The sequence below is a fragment of the Thamnophis sirtalis genome, unplaced genomic scaffold (assembly GCF_051295495.1).
Source record: "Thamnophis sirtalis isolate CommonGarterSnake01/CBP01778 unplaced genomic scaffold, rThaSir2_p1.2 scaffold_1, whole genome shotgun sequence".
Classification (NCBI taxonomy): domain Eukaryota; kingdom Metazoa; phylum Chordata; class Lepidosauria; order Squamata; family Natricidae; genus Thamnophis; species Thamnophis sirtalis.
The window spans coordinates 116,612,783-116,630,502 of NW_028261381.1; the positions used below are offsets into that span (position 1 = coordinate 116,612,783).

The 17,720-nt window shown below is 36.2% G+C and overlaps 1 protein-coding gene across 1 annotated transcript in view; it reads left to right on the forward strand.

Annotated features, from left to right (window-relative positions):
- The window catches only part of FMN1 (formin 1), a 130,108-nt gene that overhangs the window by 18,251 nt on the left and 94,137 nt on the right, over nt 1-17,720 (forward strand). Inside the window, exon 3 of the mRNA XM_014063373.2 lies at nt 12,467-12,642. Within this exon, the coding sequence (XP_013918848.2) occupies nt 12,467-12,642 (176 nt within the window). The remainder of the gene's footprint in view (nt 1-12,466; nt 12,643-17,720) is intronic.

Consider the following 17,720-nt stretch of genomic DNA (forward strand, 5'->3'; position numbering starts at 1 on the left):
GGGGTCTGTGTTCTCAGACCTAGCCTCCATTGTCTGCTTCAGGTGACCTTTCTCCTTTGATTCCTTAACAACTTGTTTTCTTCTTATCTACCTCCTCAAAGGGATCTCTTCAACAAGAGTCCTGGTTTTTTTCCTCTCTGCTTACATGTCTGCTTCATTTTAGGTTTTAATAGTTTCATTCTAGTCTCATATAACCTTGTATAAAAGTTCCATGTCTGGTCTCTGAAGCACTCACTACTTTTATAGTTTTATTAATGAAGCGGATGGTGTGTTACAGAAGAAACTTTCATAAAATAGTGGAAATTAATTTGCTAGGAAAAGGGACTATTTGAATGAGGGTGGAGGAAAGGCTGCTCTGCTACTGAAGCTGAACTCTGTTGCCTACCATCCTGTCTTGGTCCAGCTAACATTCCACTCCTTTTGTTGTAGCTAGCATGTGAAACTGGATCTTTGATCTCAAAAGAAACAAGCTTAATCAAATGAAGTTAGTCAGAAAGTCTTGTGATAAGTTCCTATGTGATATTCTTGGCATAATGAGTTTATAAAACAAAAAAGACCTTTTACTAGCTCCGTGGAAAGCAGACAGCTGTTATGATGTCAGTTGATGTGTTCTGAACAAATCCTGTGAGACTACGTTTCCAGTTTTAGTTTTCCAATAAGATATCCTTAACCAACAGTTGGCATTATATAAAAATGCCGTTCTGATAAAAGCCAATTATTGAAAGGAGAAAGGGAATGAAGTTTGAATGAAACCCAAACCAATAATTTTTCACATAATCACTAAAGAAGTTTATAAATGTCATTTTTGCATTGTTTCAGTGTATGAAATGTACTTTTGAGGATTTAGTATATTAATCAAAAAAAGTGTAAGAGAGCCAGTTTGCTCTAGTAGATAAGGTACCATGCTAGAAAATGGAAGACACTGAATTCTAGTGCCACCTTAGCAGTGGTGGATTCCTGGTCAGGAATCCACCACTGGCCTGGCGTCATCCACATGGACGCGTGAAGCACAAGCATGCGTCTTACCGCCTCCGCGAGCCTCCATGATGCTCCAGCTGTATTGCGCAAATGCTGTATGCTTCATGCACGTACACGGAACTTCAGAAGACTTAAAAGACTGGTAAGGACCTCGGGTGGCTGGGTGGGTCCTCAGGAGTACTGTACTGGAACGATATCCGCTGCTACGGGCAGGCTCCAGTACGCCCATACCAGGTGTACCCCCTGGAACCCACCACTTCACCTTAGTTATGAAAGCCAGCTGGGTAATTTTGGATCAGTCACTCTCTCTCTCAGTTCAACCCACCTCACAGGGTTGTTGTGGAGAAAATAAAAGGAGGAAAATGTGTTGGATATGTTAACCACCTTGAGCTATTTGTCAGGATAATAAAGGTGGGATACAAATAAATAAAACATTATATAACTAATAAAATAGAACCTAAATTGACCTAAATAATTCTAAATTAATGATGAAACTATCTTAATCATAGTAATAAAATACCAGACTAATAGATTAAATTTCTGACACATTCTAAAAGAATGAGCTCATTCAAAAAGGCAATGAACTGAGTTTTCACTTACAACAAACAGTAATTTGCCCCCTTTCTAAAGTTTAAGGGAGCTTAAAAATATAAAACACATGGAAACAGGCTTTTTAAAACGATCCTGAGAAACAACTACATGTAATAAATGTTTTGTTGAACATGTAGGCAGTTGATAGGCAATGATGATCTGACACAGTAGTTTAAAAATCACCAATATTTATGCAGGGAGCCTTGATTGCTAGTCATCCTCAAGACCAAAGGCTGTTTTCTCATATAAGAAAAGAAAGAATCCATGAAGCTTCAAATCAAGTGAAGAAAAACATCTTATAAATTTGAATATTCTGCTTTTAGGCCAATAGCCATAGAAGCTTTAAAGACAGAAATAGACTCCAAAGTAATCCAAGATAAAACTCCTAGCATTGTCTGGATTTACAAGAATGCCTTTGAGTCCGGTGGTGTTAAATAACTAGGAGATTATGTCACTTACTCCACAATTTGTGGCTTCCATGACAACTATAATGTGAATAGGCTAATCTCTATTCTATGTGCGCTCTCAACAAGTCCAAAAGGCCATTGGGCTGCTTATCTATCTAAAATTGATGCTGTTTGTCTTTCCCTCTGTTTCATTTATTAGAAGCCCATCTTTTTTTTGTCTCTCAATAAGTTTTGTTAAATAGACAGGGTTTTAGCAATCAATTGCCATTGGAATATTTTCTATATAGGTAGAATATTTATTCTAACAATTATTCTACTTCTGGTAATTCCACACATCTTAAAGTTGTACAGGTTAGAAACACTGTTCTAATTGGTGGGATATTTAGTATTATTTTCTGTAGTTTTACATTCACATTACATTTTATGTAATATTCAGAATTTTAAAATAGCTCCTTTCTAATTGTTAGATCTGGTTCTTGGTGATGCTAGTGTGCTTTTTATGTTTCGGGGTGAATCAGTTTTAAGCAGTGCTGATGATTTCTTTTGGTCAGGTGTCAATCCTTTAAAGAACAGAATCTCCACAACGACCATTGGAATTCTCATATATTTTTATAGGATATAACAGCGATGGGGAACCTTTTTTGGCTCGCGTGCCATAAGTGGGGGGAGCGCAGTGGGATCGTGCACAGGCGTGCCGCACCCATAATGCAGTGTGCGACCCCGGTGCTTATGTGTGCATGAGAGGCCCTCCCCCCCATTTTTTGTATGCTTTTTTCGCCTTCCCCAGGCTCCAGAGGCTTTATAGGCGCCTGGGGAGGGCGAAAACAGCCTCCCCTGCCTCCCCAGAGGGCCTCCAGAGGCTTCAGGGACCTTCAGGAGGCTTCCCTGAAGCCTCCGGAGGGCTTAAACCAGCCCTATGAGCAAACTGGAAGTGACTTCCGGTTTGCTCATAGGGTCATTTTAGTGCGCTCTGGAGGCTTCAGGGAAGCTCCTGAAGCCTCCGGGTGGGGGCTCTTTTCACCCTTCCCAGGCTCCTATAAAGCATCTGGAGCCTGGGGAGGGCAAAAATGGCTTTAAAAAAGGCTGAACTCAGCTGGCCAGTGCGCCCATGCGCGCTGGTCAGCTTACAGGGCAATGCCTCGCATGCCCTGACGAATGACTCCACGTGCCACTTGTGGCACACGTGCCATAGGTTCGCCATCCCAGGGCTATAATAATCAAATATTGAAAGCTTGACAGAGTTTATATTTCCTTACTCTTTTTTTTTTTAAAGAATCAAGGCAGGTCCTACTCACTCACTCCTTTGTTTCATCAGCTGATGCATATTAATGATATTACAGGTAGAAATTTTACTTTTGAAAAATGTACAGTAATAAGAATTGCTTCTTGGTTTCCAGTGACAATACATTCAGTTCTCATTTAGAGTATATATACAGGAGCCATGGATTCTTCATGAGTCAAAGTAGTCAAGTTGGCAGACAAAGCATCCCAATCCAAGCTCCACTGCTTTTATATGTGCATTGGCATTACAGGAAAATACAAAAGTGGTGGGGCTTAGATAGAGAAGCTGCATCTGCCATCTTGCTGATTTTGACCCCTCACCCTACAACATCAAAGGAGTAAAATCAGAAACCACTTTCCATTGTCATTCATTTAAAAAAAAAATCAGTCGCAAAAAAGGAAGCTTGTAAATTAAAATGTCACAATAAAATATGATTGCATGGAAGAAGAGAAACAGATGCCCAATGCTGAAGAACAAAGGAAATATGTTTTCATACATCTGCATTCATTTAAAATTATATTCAAACAATGTCAGAGTGAAATATTTCATATTTCTCTACTATTTATTAAAAAACTTTAATCTTTTTTTTCATCTTACTTATTAAAAGTTAGGTGAGTCCTAAAGCATCTCTTTTTTTCAGGTTCACAGACACTCCTGAATTAGGAGAAAAGTGCTAGCTCAGAAGCCCGTCTGACCAAGTGAACCAGCTTTGCATTATATAGTGTGCAATGTATGTTTTTCATTTTCAAAACCTTTTACTCAAGGAAAAGGAACAAAGTTAGGCTTTTTGTATTAATTATGTAAGCCACAGGATTATCAGGCTCCTTCTCACTAATTCCTTGAGCTCTGTCTTTATTGAAGAACATGAAAAAATAGTATAGCAAACGTCCAAAAACAGTTTGTACCATCTGGGTTCTAATTTCAGGCCATGGATAAAGGAAATTTTATGATCATTTCCATAGCCTGAAATCAGTGGACCAGAGTGTGTGGACACACCCTGGAATAAAGTCTTTGAAAAGAAAATGGCTTCTAGTAGATGTGCAAAATATTGTATTTTTCAGTGCTTAGATCAGTCTTTCTCCATCATACTTATAGCCCTGTCTAAATATATTGGAATCATGGATGCACAATTCTTAGTTAGCACAAGCAGATAACACAAACTGAACAGATCAGTTCAGCACAGATTCAGATGTTTTTCAAATTAAAATTGATCATCAAATTCTTTTTGAACTGTATTGCTTTGATGTCACTTTGAATTGCTAGTTTATATTGCTATACAGAATACATTAGTATAGATCCTCATAAATACACTATGATTTTCTGCTGAGTTTCTGTGGTTGTTAGAGTTCCATGCATAGTGCATTTACTATGCTGACAGATAAAACACTGGTACAAATTATGAAATGGAATCCCATTTACATTTTTGTATCATGCCGGTGAAAGTTTTACTGTGATGAATGTTTGGTATTATGATAGATTCTTAGTCCTTCAACTTCCAATGGTGACCACTATGCTTCTCTTGAGTGTAATAATATAATTGATAGCACATGGAAAGCATGAAATAACTGGCAAAACTATTTGAAGAGATCAGAACAGGCTGATTTGGCAGAAGGTTAATTTAAAAATTTAGAAATGAATTAGTTGTGCCATAATTTGCTAATTACCATAATTGTTAATAAATGTGAAACATTGTTCTTCAATGTTCTGGAGAAGCAACCTTGACCCTTTCTCCATTGGGACAATGACTAATGGCAGTCGCTCCAGAATAATGGAGATAAGGATGAAGGTACAGCCCTTCCCTATTCCAAAAATTTTCTCTCTATTTCCTCCCAACTCTTAGGGCATGTCAGAGTGATATAAACAATTGTGAGGCATTGTGATGCAATCTATGCCTCTTTTATACATGCATAGGGATGTTGCCTGCAGAGCTTTGGGAGGGATGCTACAACTATGCTTTCATTATTTTGGGGATACTGTTGAATGAAAATATTGTGTGATAACTATCCAGGAGATTATCTAATCCCCCCCAACTCCTCCACCATATTTTGCCTCATTGTAGTTTCCTTTAATCTGTTAACACTATATAAATAATCACAACTTCAGTTGTTTGTGATGAGTCAGATTGCAAAACAAGATATTCTGAAATATATGAAAGAGTTTTCATTATTCAAGGCCCTCCCTCTATCTGCACACAAATAAAACTCTCCTATTTGTCATTTTCAATTAGGCAAAACATAGGACCACAATTTTTGAATAAAAGTACTTCAAATGAGCTAATTCAAAGAATGTGTCCAAAATCAAGGATCCATTATTCCCATTGGGCTGAAATTTGACAAAGATCTCCCATCATAAAGATTCTTCAAGGCTTTAGCAAGCCTGTTGAAAATCACTATTAAAAATTTCTCTTCTAGATCTAGTGAAAAATCCTTTTCCAAATCATTCTTTTTGCCTAACATTTATAAATCCACTTTTGATACCATCTCTCTCCTGTCTGATAAATGTTGTTCTATCTGCCATTTCTTCAATAACATATTTTGAACATAGTCTATCCTTAGACTATGCTTAGAAGCAAACATCTTTATTAACGTTGATATTGATATTAATTTCAGAGCCCATTCTTTAAAAATCTCCTTCATTGTTTTTCATTGTTGTAACTTTTGCATCATTTTGGAGGGTTGGGTTTTTTCCTCTCTGTCTAGACCCCTCTGGTGTCCAATTTTTAAAATCATGAAGTTTCATATCAGTTATGTCTTACAAAAACAAAACCAGAACTATTTGCCTGAGAAGCTGTTTGTTCTTTATAATTAATTACAAAATCTTATTATAAATGTTCCAATATTCCAAGTTCATCTGGACCCTTGGACCATTTACAGCTTTCTAAAATCAAAATCTCAGCTTTTTGCTATTTATTTTAGATACTTTAAATTCATAGGATTATAATTAATGTTTTCTTTCATTCAGGATTAAAGGCAGTCTCAAAGGGTATTTTCAAACTTGTCACTCTAATAGCTTAGAAATAGTTAATGAGCAATTTCCTAAAGCGATTAGCAAGTGAAGGTTAGCAAAGTTAGCGCCCTTTAAAAGCTTCCAAACATGGTTAAGAACAAAATGGCTATTCCCATCATCTCTAGCACTCAAATCATGGGAAACCACTGTCCTGCAATCTCCTTGGGTGGAGTAGCCATCCAGGACACGCAATGGCAATCTCCCAACCTTTCCTTATCTATAGATATTTCCAAAAAACAGTCTACTTACCATCTCTTCATTCTTCACCACTTTTGTTGGCTCCACTTTTGCAAAAATGTCTACAATTTGTCATTTGTCATTCAGGAATCTATTAAACTATACTTTAGGCATTAGAGGGAATAGCTTATGGTGACTGTGTCTTTAAATAGTTCATACAGTTAATCTATTTATTTGTCAGTAATCACTGCCTATATTTCTAGTAACAACCATCTATAGCCATGATGGCGAACCTATGGCACGTGTACCAGAAGTGGCACACAGAGCCATCTCTCCGGGCACGCCAGCCATCGCCCGTTGCTCTTCCGTGTTCTGGCACGCACATGTGTGCCGGCCAGCTGGTCTTCACACGGTGGGAGCACCGGAAACCAGAAGCTGAGCTTCTAGCCCAGGAAACTGAGTTTCTGGTTTCCCACATGTGTATGTGCGCCGGCCATCTGGTCTTCGTGCACACATGCACTCCAGAAACCAGAAAACCAGATGGCTGGCACACATGATGGGGAGCTGTACCTCTGGTTTCTGGCGCTCCGCCCTGTGCGTATGCGCTCATTTCGGCACTTGGTGCTGAAAAGTTTCGCCAACACTGATCTATAGGAATTCTGTGCTTCAGTCAGTATCAATAAAATACATTTTACACATTTTCCTTTCAGTTTCTAGAAAGACATTCTGTTGAGGTTTTTTTTCAATAATAATCTAGCTATTTTATTATTTACACAATCATATGACCAACAGAATCACAGATGTTCATCTCTCCTCTTGAGTATATAAGAAAACTGAAGTTTGCTTCCTGTAGCATCATGCACGCTTTAAACTGACAATGATAGGTTGTCAGAAAGATACAAACAAAATACAAAAAAACCCTGCTCCTTTGGTTTCAAGAGGGAGAGCACACATGATTAATTGCAGCACTTGTTTTTACCAGCACTTTATCTCATACATAGTTTTTATTGCTTATTCATAACATTTAACAGTGTTGTTTTGACCACATGTTCCTGTTCAAGCACAAATCTTTCACAAAATGCAGGCTGCCTAACTCTTCTTCTCTGTTAGTGAAATTTACGGACCCTATACATAACCTTGTTTTGACAGATTTTGTGATTTTAAACCATGACATTATGTTTTGTATTATTGTTGCCTTTTGACACCGCTGCACCATTCAAACTGTAGAGGGCACCAGATCTTTTTTTTAATTCTTGGTATGATAACCTTGTCTTCTTTTTCTTCCTTTTAATGATATTTTAGTGACAAAAGAGAAAAAATAGAAACTAAAAACCCCTAGAAAAGTTAATCAAGCAGGCCTGGAGCATATTCTTTTGTCTGAAAATTCAACCTTTGGTATATCTGGTCAAAGTCTAGGAAAGTATTTCATTAGAAGATACTGAAATAGTATGTAGGAGCAGCTATGTCTGCCTTTTCTTAAATTGCAGCAAAATAAAATTATTTTAAAGCATGTGAAAAATCCTGCTGGATCAGCTCAAACTCTCATCTACTTTAGCATTCTACTTCCCTTAATGAACAACCATATGCCTGTGGGAAATCCACAAGCAGGACACTCAAAACCTATTGCAAGCAGGTGGTTCATACATATGCTTAAATCAGTGCATGCTGCCCTTAAGCCACATGTCACAAATGATGCTATGTAATAATTGAGTTTAGTGCTGATTCAAGGAAAATGTTTCCTTTGCTATTGGTAGCTACATCAGTTGCTTATCTGGGGCAGTATAATAAAGCATCACAACAGAAATCAATGAACAATGAGATGGATTCCAAAACCAAAAGACTTCAGTGAATGGACTTGGGAAATAGCATCCAGGGATTAACCAGAGCTATGTTGTAATTAATGCTCAGTTGGGATTTTTACCCCTGGTTTATTGCTGAATTACATATTTTGCTGTGCCAAAAAACAACCACTATACTCTGTTGCATAACACTATGTACCAAATGTTTATATTTGGAGTACTAAATTATATATTAAATATTCAAGAGTAACTAGAATATCACTTGTAATCAACTGTAGACTTTTTGTATTTACAATTTTTTGCTTTTTCTTAATTTTTGTCAAAAAGGTCTTCACTGTGGTCACTTTCTCACTACCGTATTATTTAAAATCTACCATGTGAAATATTGAATTTCATGTGAGAAATAGCAATAGTTGTAAAGCTATTGTGTTTAAAACATAAATTATATACTCAAGCAAATAACTTTTCTGATTCTATTGAAATCAGTTGTTTGTGCTGCAGGTCAGTAACATCTTATGGTAAGCCTCTGATTGTATATTTACTGGTGTCTGTAGACATTCTGAAGAATTGTCCCACATGTATGTATGTTTCAAGATACTTGTGTCAGTTGTTAAGTAAGGTAGGCAAAATTCCTTTGAGCAAAGCAAATTTTAAATTCTATATGTCTTTTATGTGAAAATTGTAGATATCAAATCTCCAAATTTTGACCAGGTGTACAGCAAAGATGGTGTACTGGAAATTAAACATTGTATTGTAGTTGTGTTGTATAAATAAACATACTTGATTTATGAAAGTATGCCATATTCAGTAGCCTAGAAAGAAGGAGAATATTATGTCTTTTGGATCTTCCTTAACTTCAATGTATGATGAAAAGTTCTTACAGGTAAGCTAAATTGTATACATAGATTCATTCAAAAGTCATATTGATTGTGAAGTAGCCAAAATGTTTTCTCATATTTGTATATGATGCATGTACTATTTAGATAAGACAAAATCAACCTAATATTCACCTGATGTTTCTGGTCACAGCTGTGCAATCACTTGCCAATCCCAAGATTGATCAGAAGTGATCTAAAGTGTTTGGTGTCAGATTTCTCACCTCATATTTAGATCATAATTTAACACACAAGTATATACTTACATCAATCATCTTAATGTATTTTATTAACATTTGGCCACCTTTGTGCAGGTTTTATATGTTATGACTAGTAGGCAAAATTATAAATAATTTGATTGATATGTATTTATATATGCATAATTAGATATATTTTTTTAGAATTTCACAAAATCAGTATGTTTTCTGAATAGAACAAATTTGAACCAAATACTTTTAGCAGAAATCTGGTGAAGTATTTGTAAAAAGTCTTCAGCAACAAACAGAGTCAATATTGTTTCGGTACTACATATATCAAAATTCAAAGTTCTTTCATTCCTTGCTAGATAAGAAAATTTTGATGTCATACAATCATTAAGCTGGAAGATACCTTGAAAATCTTCTAATTCAACCCCTTTTCAAAGCAGGAGACCTTCTGTCATCCTGGACAAATGGTTGTCCAGTCTATTCTTGAAAACTTCCAGTGATGGAGTGCCCTTTCCTTCCTTCCATCCTTCCTTCCTTCCCTCCCTCCCATCCTGTTTTTGCTGTTGAGTCAATGTTAATTCCTGGCGCCTGCCAGAATTAATCCATACAGTTTTCTTGGTAAAGTTTCAGAAGTGGTTTGCCTGCTTCTGGTTGACAAGGTATGACTATCCTAAGATCACATAGCTGGTTTAATGCCTAAGGCAGAACTAGAACTCATGGTTTCCCAGTTTCTAGCCTAGTTCCTTAATCATTCTTCAATGACATACAAATGAAGTGAATGAATGAAACACACATCCCAAAGCTTATGTGCATAATAATGAAAATGCCTTTGAAATCCGAGGGCATGTTAAGGATATGATAAGAAACTTCTGGGTCAAATTTACAAATCTTGTCAAAGTTGGAATCTAGTTTCTAAAGTGTGTGTTGCTAATCATACAATCTGGGAATTAGGAATTGAAGTCAAAGCTGTCAAGACCTGGCTATTCTGGCAGGCCTGGGGCTGATGAGTTCCCAGCCCCACTTGAATTGCTGTGACTGTTGTGTTGTTTTTAATCTGTTTTGTGTATTTTGTTTCTGTCTTGTTTGTTTTTTGTATTTCCCCCTTCCCCACTTGTTTGTAAGCCGCCCTGAGTCCCTCAGGAATAGGGCGGCATAAAAGTATAATAAACATCCAACATCCAACATAATTATAGATTAACAGAATTGGAAGGGACCTTGTAGGTCATCTGGTCCAACCCCCCACCCAAGCAGGAGACCCTAGTCATATACACTTAAAGGGCGTGCAGTAGGCAAAGGGTGTCCATATGTCATAGTGCCTATGAATGGTTAAGGAAAATCCATTCCATTAAGAATCAAGATTTCCCAATAAATATGAAAATACAGCTTATGCTTTCTGTCTACCTGTCATATTGCCCTTCTTCACAATAAACAATTAGAGGAGCAAGTTCAATGAACTTTTAATGTTCCAGTCGTGACCCGTCAAAAGCGCGGACGACAAAAGCGCGATCGACAAAATCGCGCCTTTGACGTCATCACAGCGCGACGAAAAAGATCGAAAAATTCAAATAAAAATTAATAAAAATTAAATTAAAGCAAGCCGATTCACATAAAGGTAAGGGTTAGGGTTAGGGTTAGGGTTAGCTTTAGAGCGTTAGCGTTAGCGTTAGGGTTAGGTTAAGGGTTAGCGTTAGGTTTTTCGTTACTTTAACGGTTAGGTTTAGGGTTAGGTTTAGGGTTAGGTTAAGAGTTAGGTTTAGGGTTAGGTTTAGGGTTAGGTTTGGGGGGGTTAGGGGAAGGTTTTAGCTTTATTTTTACATTTTTTTGAACTTTTTCGTCGCGCTGTGATGACGTCACAGCGCGCTTTTGTCGAGCGCGATTTTGTCCTACGCGCTTTTGTGGTGGAACCGTTCCAGTCGCTAGTTATCTAAGCAAAAGAACTGTATGCATAAATAAGCTGAACTACAGCTCTCAAGTAAGCCATATACAGTATATAAGTCTTTGTGGCTCATAACATTAGTAGACAGGATCAGGGAACCCATGTGTTGTTGGCTGGCAGCAGGGACAGGATCCATGTCATGAATGAAAAGCTATTACATTGCCTCAGTCAAGTGTAATATAGAATATAAATTTAGAATGCAGATCCATGCAGATCTATTTCTCAACAGCATACAAATAAATGTGTAGTCGTGGTTGAGATCACTATCTGAAAGAACAACAATTCTGTTCTGAGAAAGGTAGAAAATACTAGAAACAGGTCCATCTATATTTCACATACTTCTCCTTCACAACTCTCAAAGTTTTTGAACTAAAAAAAAACTCTGTCAGGCCTGGACGCCATCTTTTGCATTGAACCTTCAAGCCTTTACATTTATTCTGTGGGAAAATGGGAGGAGGGATTATATGGAGTTTGGGGGATATATAGTCTAAATAAATAAATTCCTTTCTCAGAACATCAAGGACAACCTGCTCTACACGTGGAGTGGTATGACAGGGAGGCATCTCCAGTTGGGACAGGGCCTGATTGGGCCATGTGATGGACATGTGTGTGCTGAGCAGGGTCTGGAACTTTCAATTGGGGAAAACCTGGAAGCTTTCAGATTTGGGTTTTCCCAGATGTGCCAATATGACATATCCAATAAAATGAAACTTTGAGGAAGCTCAAACATCTGAGTTTTCTTTCGTTTGGGCTATTACTTGGAACACGGACAACCCCTTTCTGCATATGGGAAAAACAGTATGGCCGATGCTGTACTTCCAATGGCTGCCTATTTGTCTGAAGAGACAAAGTTGGCTTTAAGGCATCTCTTCAGAGCTTGAAACAGCTCACTGCTTGAAACAGCTCACTGTTTCCTATCCATGCCTAAAGTATTTTTTAAATTCTTTACTCCATGTTCAGAGAATGAAATCAAGTCACAACTCAGTCTTCGCTGTGTATTTGGGATATCCTCATTTGTAAATGGGAGAGAATTTTGTTTCTTAAGTAAAATAGCAATGGTGCTTTTTAAGTCTCTCAAGTTGAGGGAAAAGTAAATTTTGTGTTGAATTTTGTGTTGTTGCAACAACTATTTCCTAATGACCTGCAGTTTAAATTTTTTATAGTTGGAGATAATTCTCTTTCTTCTTCATGTTTGTTAAAATTATATAGGTTTTCCAATAGAAACTGCTTGGAAGAAAAACTCAGAACAGGCAGTTAAGACACCTGTCACATATAGAGATGATGATGCCTGGGTTTTAGCTTGCAGGTTGAGGCAATCTGATCCTTCTGTCTATTTCACTGAACCAGAAAGAGTGGACAGGAGTCTATTACATCTTGAGCTAAATGTGAGTACCTTTATGAAATACTTTATTGCTGTTGTTTATTTATGCTGATTACTGGATTGGTTATCCATAGTTAGGCAATTGTTTTTTTCCTTTGTTAATATAAAATATCAGTTATTACTTTTACATTCTTCCATCAGCAGTGTGACAGCCTCAGCAACTCCTTGGCCATTCATTCAATCCGTTAAGGATGTAATACTCTAAAACTAAAAAATTCTCTTCTTACAATCATGCATCAGATTTTACACAGTTATTGGTAACTGTTACAGAGTTACCTATAAGAAACTGAAATTGTAGATAGCTCCCCATCTGTTGCAGGCAATAATATTCAATGAAGTCTAAATGTGAGACCAGAGTTCCATAAATATTTTGGAACTTTTTCTTATTGTTGTTTCACACCTTGTCTTAAAATCTGCTCCATATAAGGTAGCTTTTTAGGGTTCAAGAGAAGTATGACATACAGATGCTCCTTTTACCAATTTCATAAAGTCAGAGTGTAGAACGCAATAGTTTTTCATTTTTCATTTATATATATATATATATATATAGATAGATAGATAGATAGATAGATAGATAGATAGATAGATAGATAGATATATATATATATATATATATATATATATATATATATATATATATATATATAAATAAATAAATAAATTAATCATATATATATGACAATTAACAAGTAATTGACAAGTAACTGTTGATTGAAAATAATATTATTTAAACTAGCAGCTAAATCTGTACATCTAATTACATAAATATCAACTTCCCAACACCTGGATAAACATGGAGCCTTGGCAAGTTCTTATTAAGGGTGGAGAAGAATTTGGCAAAGTTATTTTAGGCAGAAGGTGGCACATTCTCCTCTTCAGAACTTCCTTCCTTCCAAATTAGCTGAAAGAAATCCTTAAAGATAATATTATATAAAAGCATTGAATTGCCATTCTCACTCTGAAATAATAACCAAGTAAAGGAGACAAGCAACAACAAAGAGAAGATGGTGTAGGAAAGGACATACCCTTCTTTATCTATATATATCATTAACATCAAGAGTTTCATATTGGATATAACCTAAACATTGTAGAATGCATTTCTAGGGAATAAAAACAAATATCCAATAATGTAACAAATTAAAATACTATAGCAAAATACATTAGAAATACGTCAAACAGGTTTTTTCAAATAACTGTTTTACATTATTTCTATATTTATTTACATTTGAACAGACTTTATTTTTTTAAAACGAAAGTCCACTTAACGTTTGCAAAACTTCAAAATAAGCAAGGATTTGGGGGGGGGGGGTGTCTGTCTCTTAATTATAACAGGAGAAACTTTCCTTCTGTTTTAAGAACCTCCTAAGTACTTGCAAATATTCCTAAACTTAGAACCATTCATGTAGTGTCCATTTGATGTTACAACAGCACTGAAAAAGTGATTTATGACCAGTTTTCACACTTAACAACTGCTGTAGCATCTCCATGATCAAGTGATCAAAATCCAGGCATTTGGCAATTGGCATATATTTATGACAGTTGCACCATCCCTGGGCCATGTGATCAGCATTTGTAACCTTCCCATATGACTTCCAACAAGCAGAGACAATGAAGGAAGCCAGATCTGCCTAGAAACCTCATGTTTCACTTAATAACCATAGTAATTTATTTAACAACTGGGACAAAAGTGTCAAAAAATGCGATAAAACTCACTTAACAACTACCTTGCTTAGCAAAAGAAATTTTGAGCTCAATTGTGGTTGTAAGTCAAGAACCACCTATATTTATTTACTCTGTAACTTGATATCCTACATTCCTGCATTTCTGTCAGTTGAGCTTTCAAAGGGGCTAATAATATAAAAAGTCATCTATTAACACACACACACACACCAGCAAACACTGATCTATTATTATATCATTTCTTAAAAACCCTGGCTGAAGAAGACAATTATTTCTTTTCTTGACTGAAAAAAAAATAAGTTGAAATATAGCTCCTTAGCTTGTGGATGAGACATGGGTCATTGCATCATGAAATTTTGCTGCCGGTCCTGAAAAGATTTATGCAAAGAAAAGCATGTTCTGAACTCTACATAAAAAAGGGTGTCTCTATCCTGACTCTTTGCTTGTGCAGGTCCCTTTGCAGCCCTATGACTCTAGGATTCCCAAGACATTTCATATGACTAGACTTTAATTTCCAGAATTTCCCCACTAGCAAGCTGGTAGGAGGAATCCTGGAGTTGACGTCCATGCAGATTAAAGTTGTTGAGGTTGAGAAACATTGATTTAGCTGATCTTGAAAAGCTAAGCAAGGTGAAATCTTACTAGAACTTAAAATGGAAGGCTGCCAGGCTTGAAAGTTAGGTTGGAAAGACAAAAACATCCTAGAAAAAAACAGTTGCAAATTACTTTTGTACTGTTGCCAAGAAAATGACATATCCACATAGATATGAGGAATTAAAGTTTACTCAAGCAGATTATTATTTTTTTACTCCTAGCTCATCAGCTGTCTTTCTCATTTACCAGGTAAGATGAATAGATAAGCCTGAAAGAAAAGAATAAATGCTGAGATATAAAAAGAGATCAGGTTTTTTAAAACAGCTTTTTTGGACAAAATAGGCTGCTAAGCCTGGAATGAGATTTGAATAATAGCTAAATTCATGAGTCTATCCAATTATCAAAACCATAATCCATAGCAGATTATTATTTTGTTATTTAAATATTATATATTATTTAGATGTTTTAATGAAAGGTGCTGCATAATTCATTTATTATTTTACATCAGAGGTAAGTTCCTGCCAGTTCGGACCGATTCAGCCGAACCAGTAGTAACTTGGCGACCTAGGTCACTAGAACCTGCAGCGACCCAGACCTGCCATGCCCCTGAACTGGTTCTCTCGTAGGCGCTGCCATCTTGTTTTTGCCTTCTGCACATGTGCTGAGCAATTTTTATTGCACTGTGCATGCGCCCACTGTGCGCATCAAGCAAGCACACGGGGGGGGGGTATCCCTGAACAAAATGGAAGTAGCGGCATACAGAACCCACCCCTGTTTTACATGGTAGGATATTGCAAAGTTTGATAATGACAAGGAGAATGAGATAGAGTGACCGGTGAGGTCTCTCCATTATATCCTGCATTATGCTTTTTATTAGCATAACTTAGATGTATTTTTTTTCAGAGAAAAAAATATTTTGAAATAAACAACTGGATTCCCACAACTGCCTTTATTTTCTAAGAACATTATTTATTTGTTGAAACATCTCTTGTCAAATTGTAGGTTTGAATGAATCCATGAAAAAACTGAAGCTGAAACTTCCTCTACATGGTGCAGAATTCAGTACAAAATCTTTCTGCAAATTTGAATCCATGTTTCCTATTTTATGAATAGTTTAACATACAATTTGACTTACCATTTGCATGCAACTATAAATACCTTAGAACTCCAGGTTCTTCTTACTCTTGTTTAGCTTCATCAGTGTTTTGCTTCCAAATAAGCTCTCAATCACATGAACTTGTTGTAAGAGGAAGGACATCTTCTAATTGATTCTTAAATTGTTGGAGTCCTTCTAAATACAGGAAGCATTTAACTATAACCTTGTTACAGTAATATTCTAGGCTTTGATGTGTGAAGCACATTCAGAAAGGATATCTGATAATGAGATCGTGATATTAGAATCATAATTCCTTTCAACAATATAGTAAATAGAAACTACAGTATAGCTTTGTAATATTATAATATAATATTACATATGAAGGATATCATTTGCCATCAACACAATCCTTTTCTTAAATCTATGCCAATCCCCTGCTGTTTTTCAATTTGTTAAATTTATTGAAATCTGTAGTTTAGTTATACCATGGTGTGAGGAACATAGCCTTGGTAATTACAGTATATTTGAGAAAGACAAAACTTTAGCATATACTTTTCCAGTACTAGAATGCAATGCAGAATGATATATTTATTAATTTTATTCAGTCTCATTTAATTTAGCCTTGTGATGGAACTTTGGACAAAAAAAAGTATTTCAAATGTCACAGTCCAAATGTTTAAAGATTTCTATGACACTAATAATCATTTTTATTAGATGGGGGTTGATTAAAGAGGCAGGACAAGTAATTTCTGAGAACTGTTTATTTACATGCCAGAGAATAGGAAGGCCAAACTGCCTGGCAGTTCCCACTTTTAAGGGGCTGTCCGGTACAGTCAGTCCGCCGGGAAATTGGACCAATCACAGTGGCTTTAGCTGTTCCCCATTATTACATATGCAACAATTTTTACTTTATTTGTCAATGTAAAGTAGGTACAATGTATGTTTATCAAGTAAACATACATACATACATATATACATGCATGTTCATATAAAAGCTGAATAATTATATTCATATAAAAGCTGAATAGATGGAAAGAACTGTGACCTATTTAGCCAAAGCAAATAAAATATCATTGCCCTGTCTACAAATATTCCACCTAACACGTTACTTCACTAGTTTTAATTTCCAAAACACAATAATTAGACTATAATTATATACATTTTGAATAGTAGGATGTTCATCAAGGTGAGCAGGCTATGACTCTGCTCAAAAAGGGGAATTTGGGAAGGTGTAAGGGATGGCTGTGAAAGAAGGAGGTAGAGGCAATGATTAGTTAAGAAGCTAATTTGAGAAAATGTCTCAGACATACATTTTCTAATTCACACAAAAATAAAGGGAAGAAAAGAAACACATTCAGCCTTTAGGCTTGCATGATTCTTCTGTGGCTGTTATAATAAGTAGTCCTCCTCTTTATGGCATTTATTTCTTAGCTGAGTCTACCTTATAGGGTTGACAAAAAGGCTTTCTTTCTAGAGAGTTGGAGGTTTCTCTCCTCAGTGTAAGGAAACTGTGCCCCTCTCCATTCTCAAGGGTACACTAGTCCCATAAACAGATATTGAAGAGGGAAGGAATGAAATGATTTAATATTACACCTAATAGAATAGACAAAACATATAAAACTATATTTTAAAAACTTGTTCAATTTCCAGGTTTTTGAAGCCATCAAAAGCTGTGGTGAAGTTCTTCAAGCAGCCATGTCACTAATTTCTAA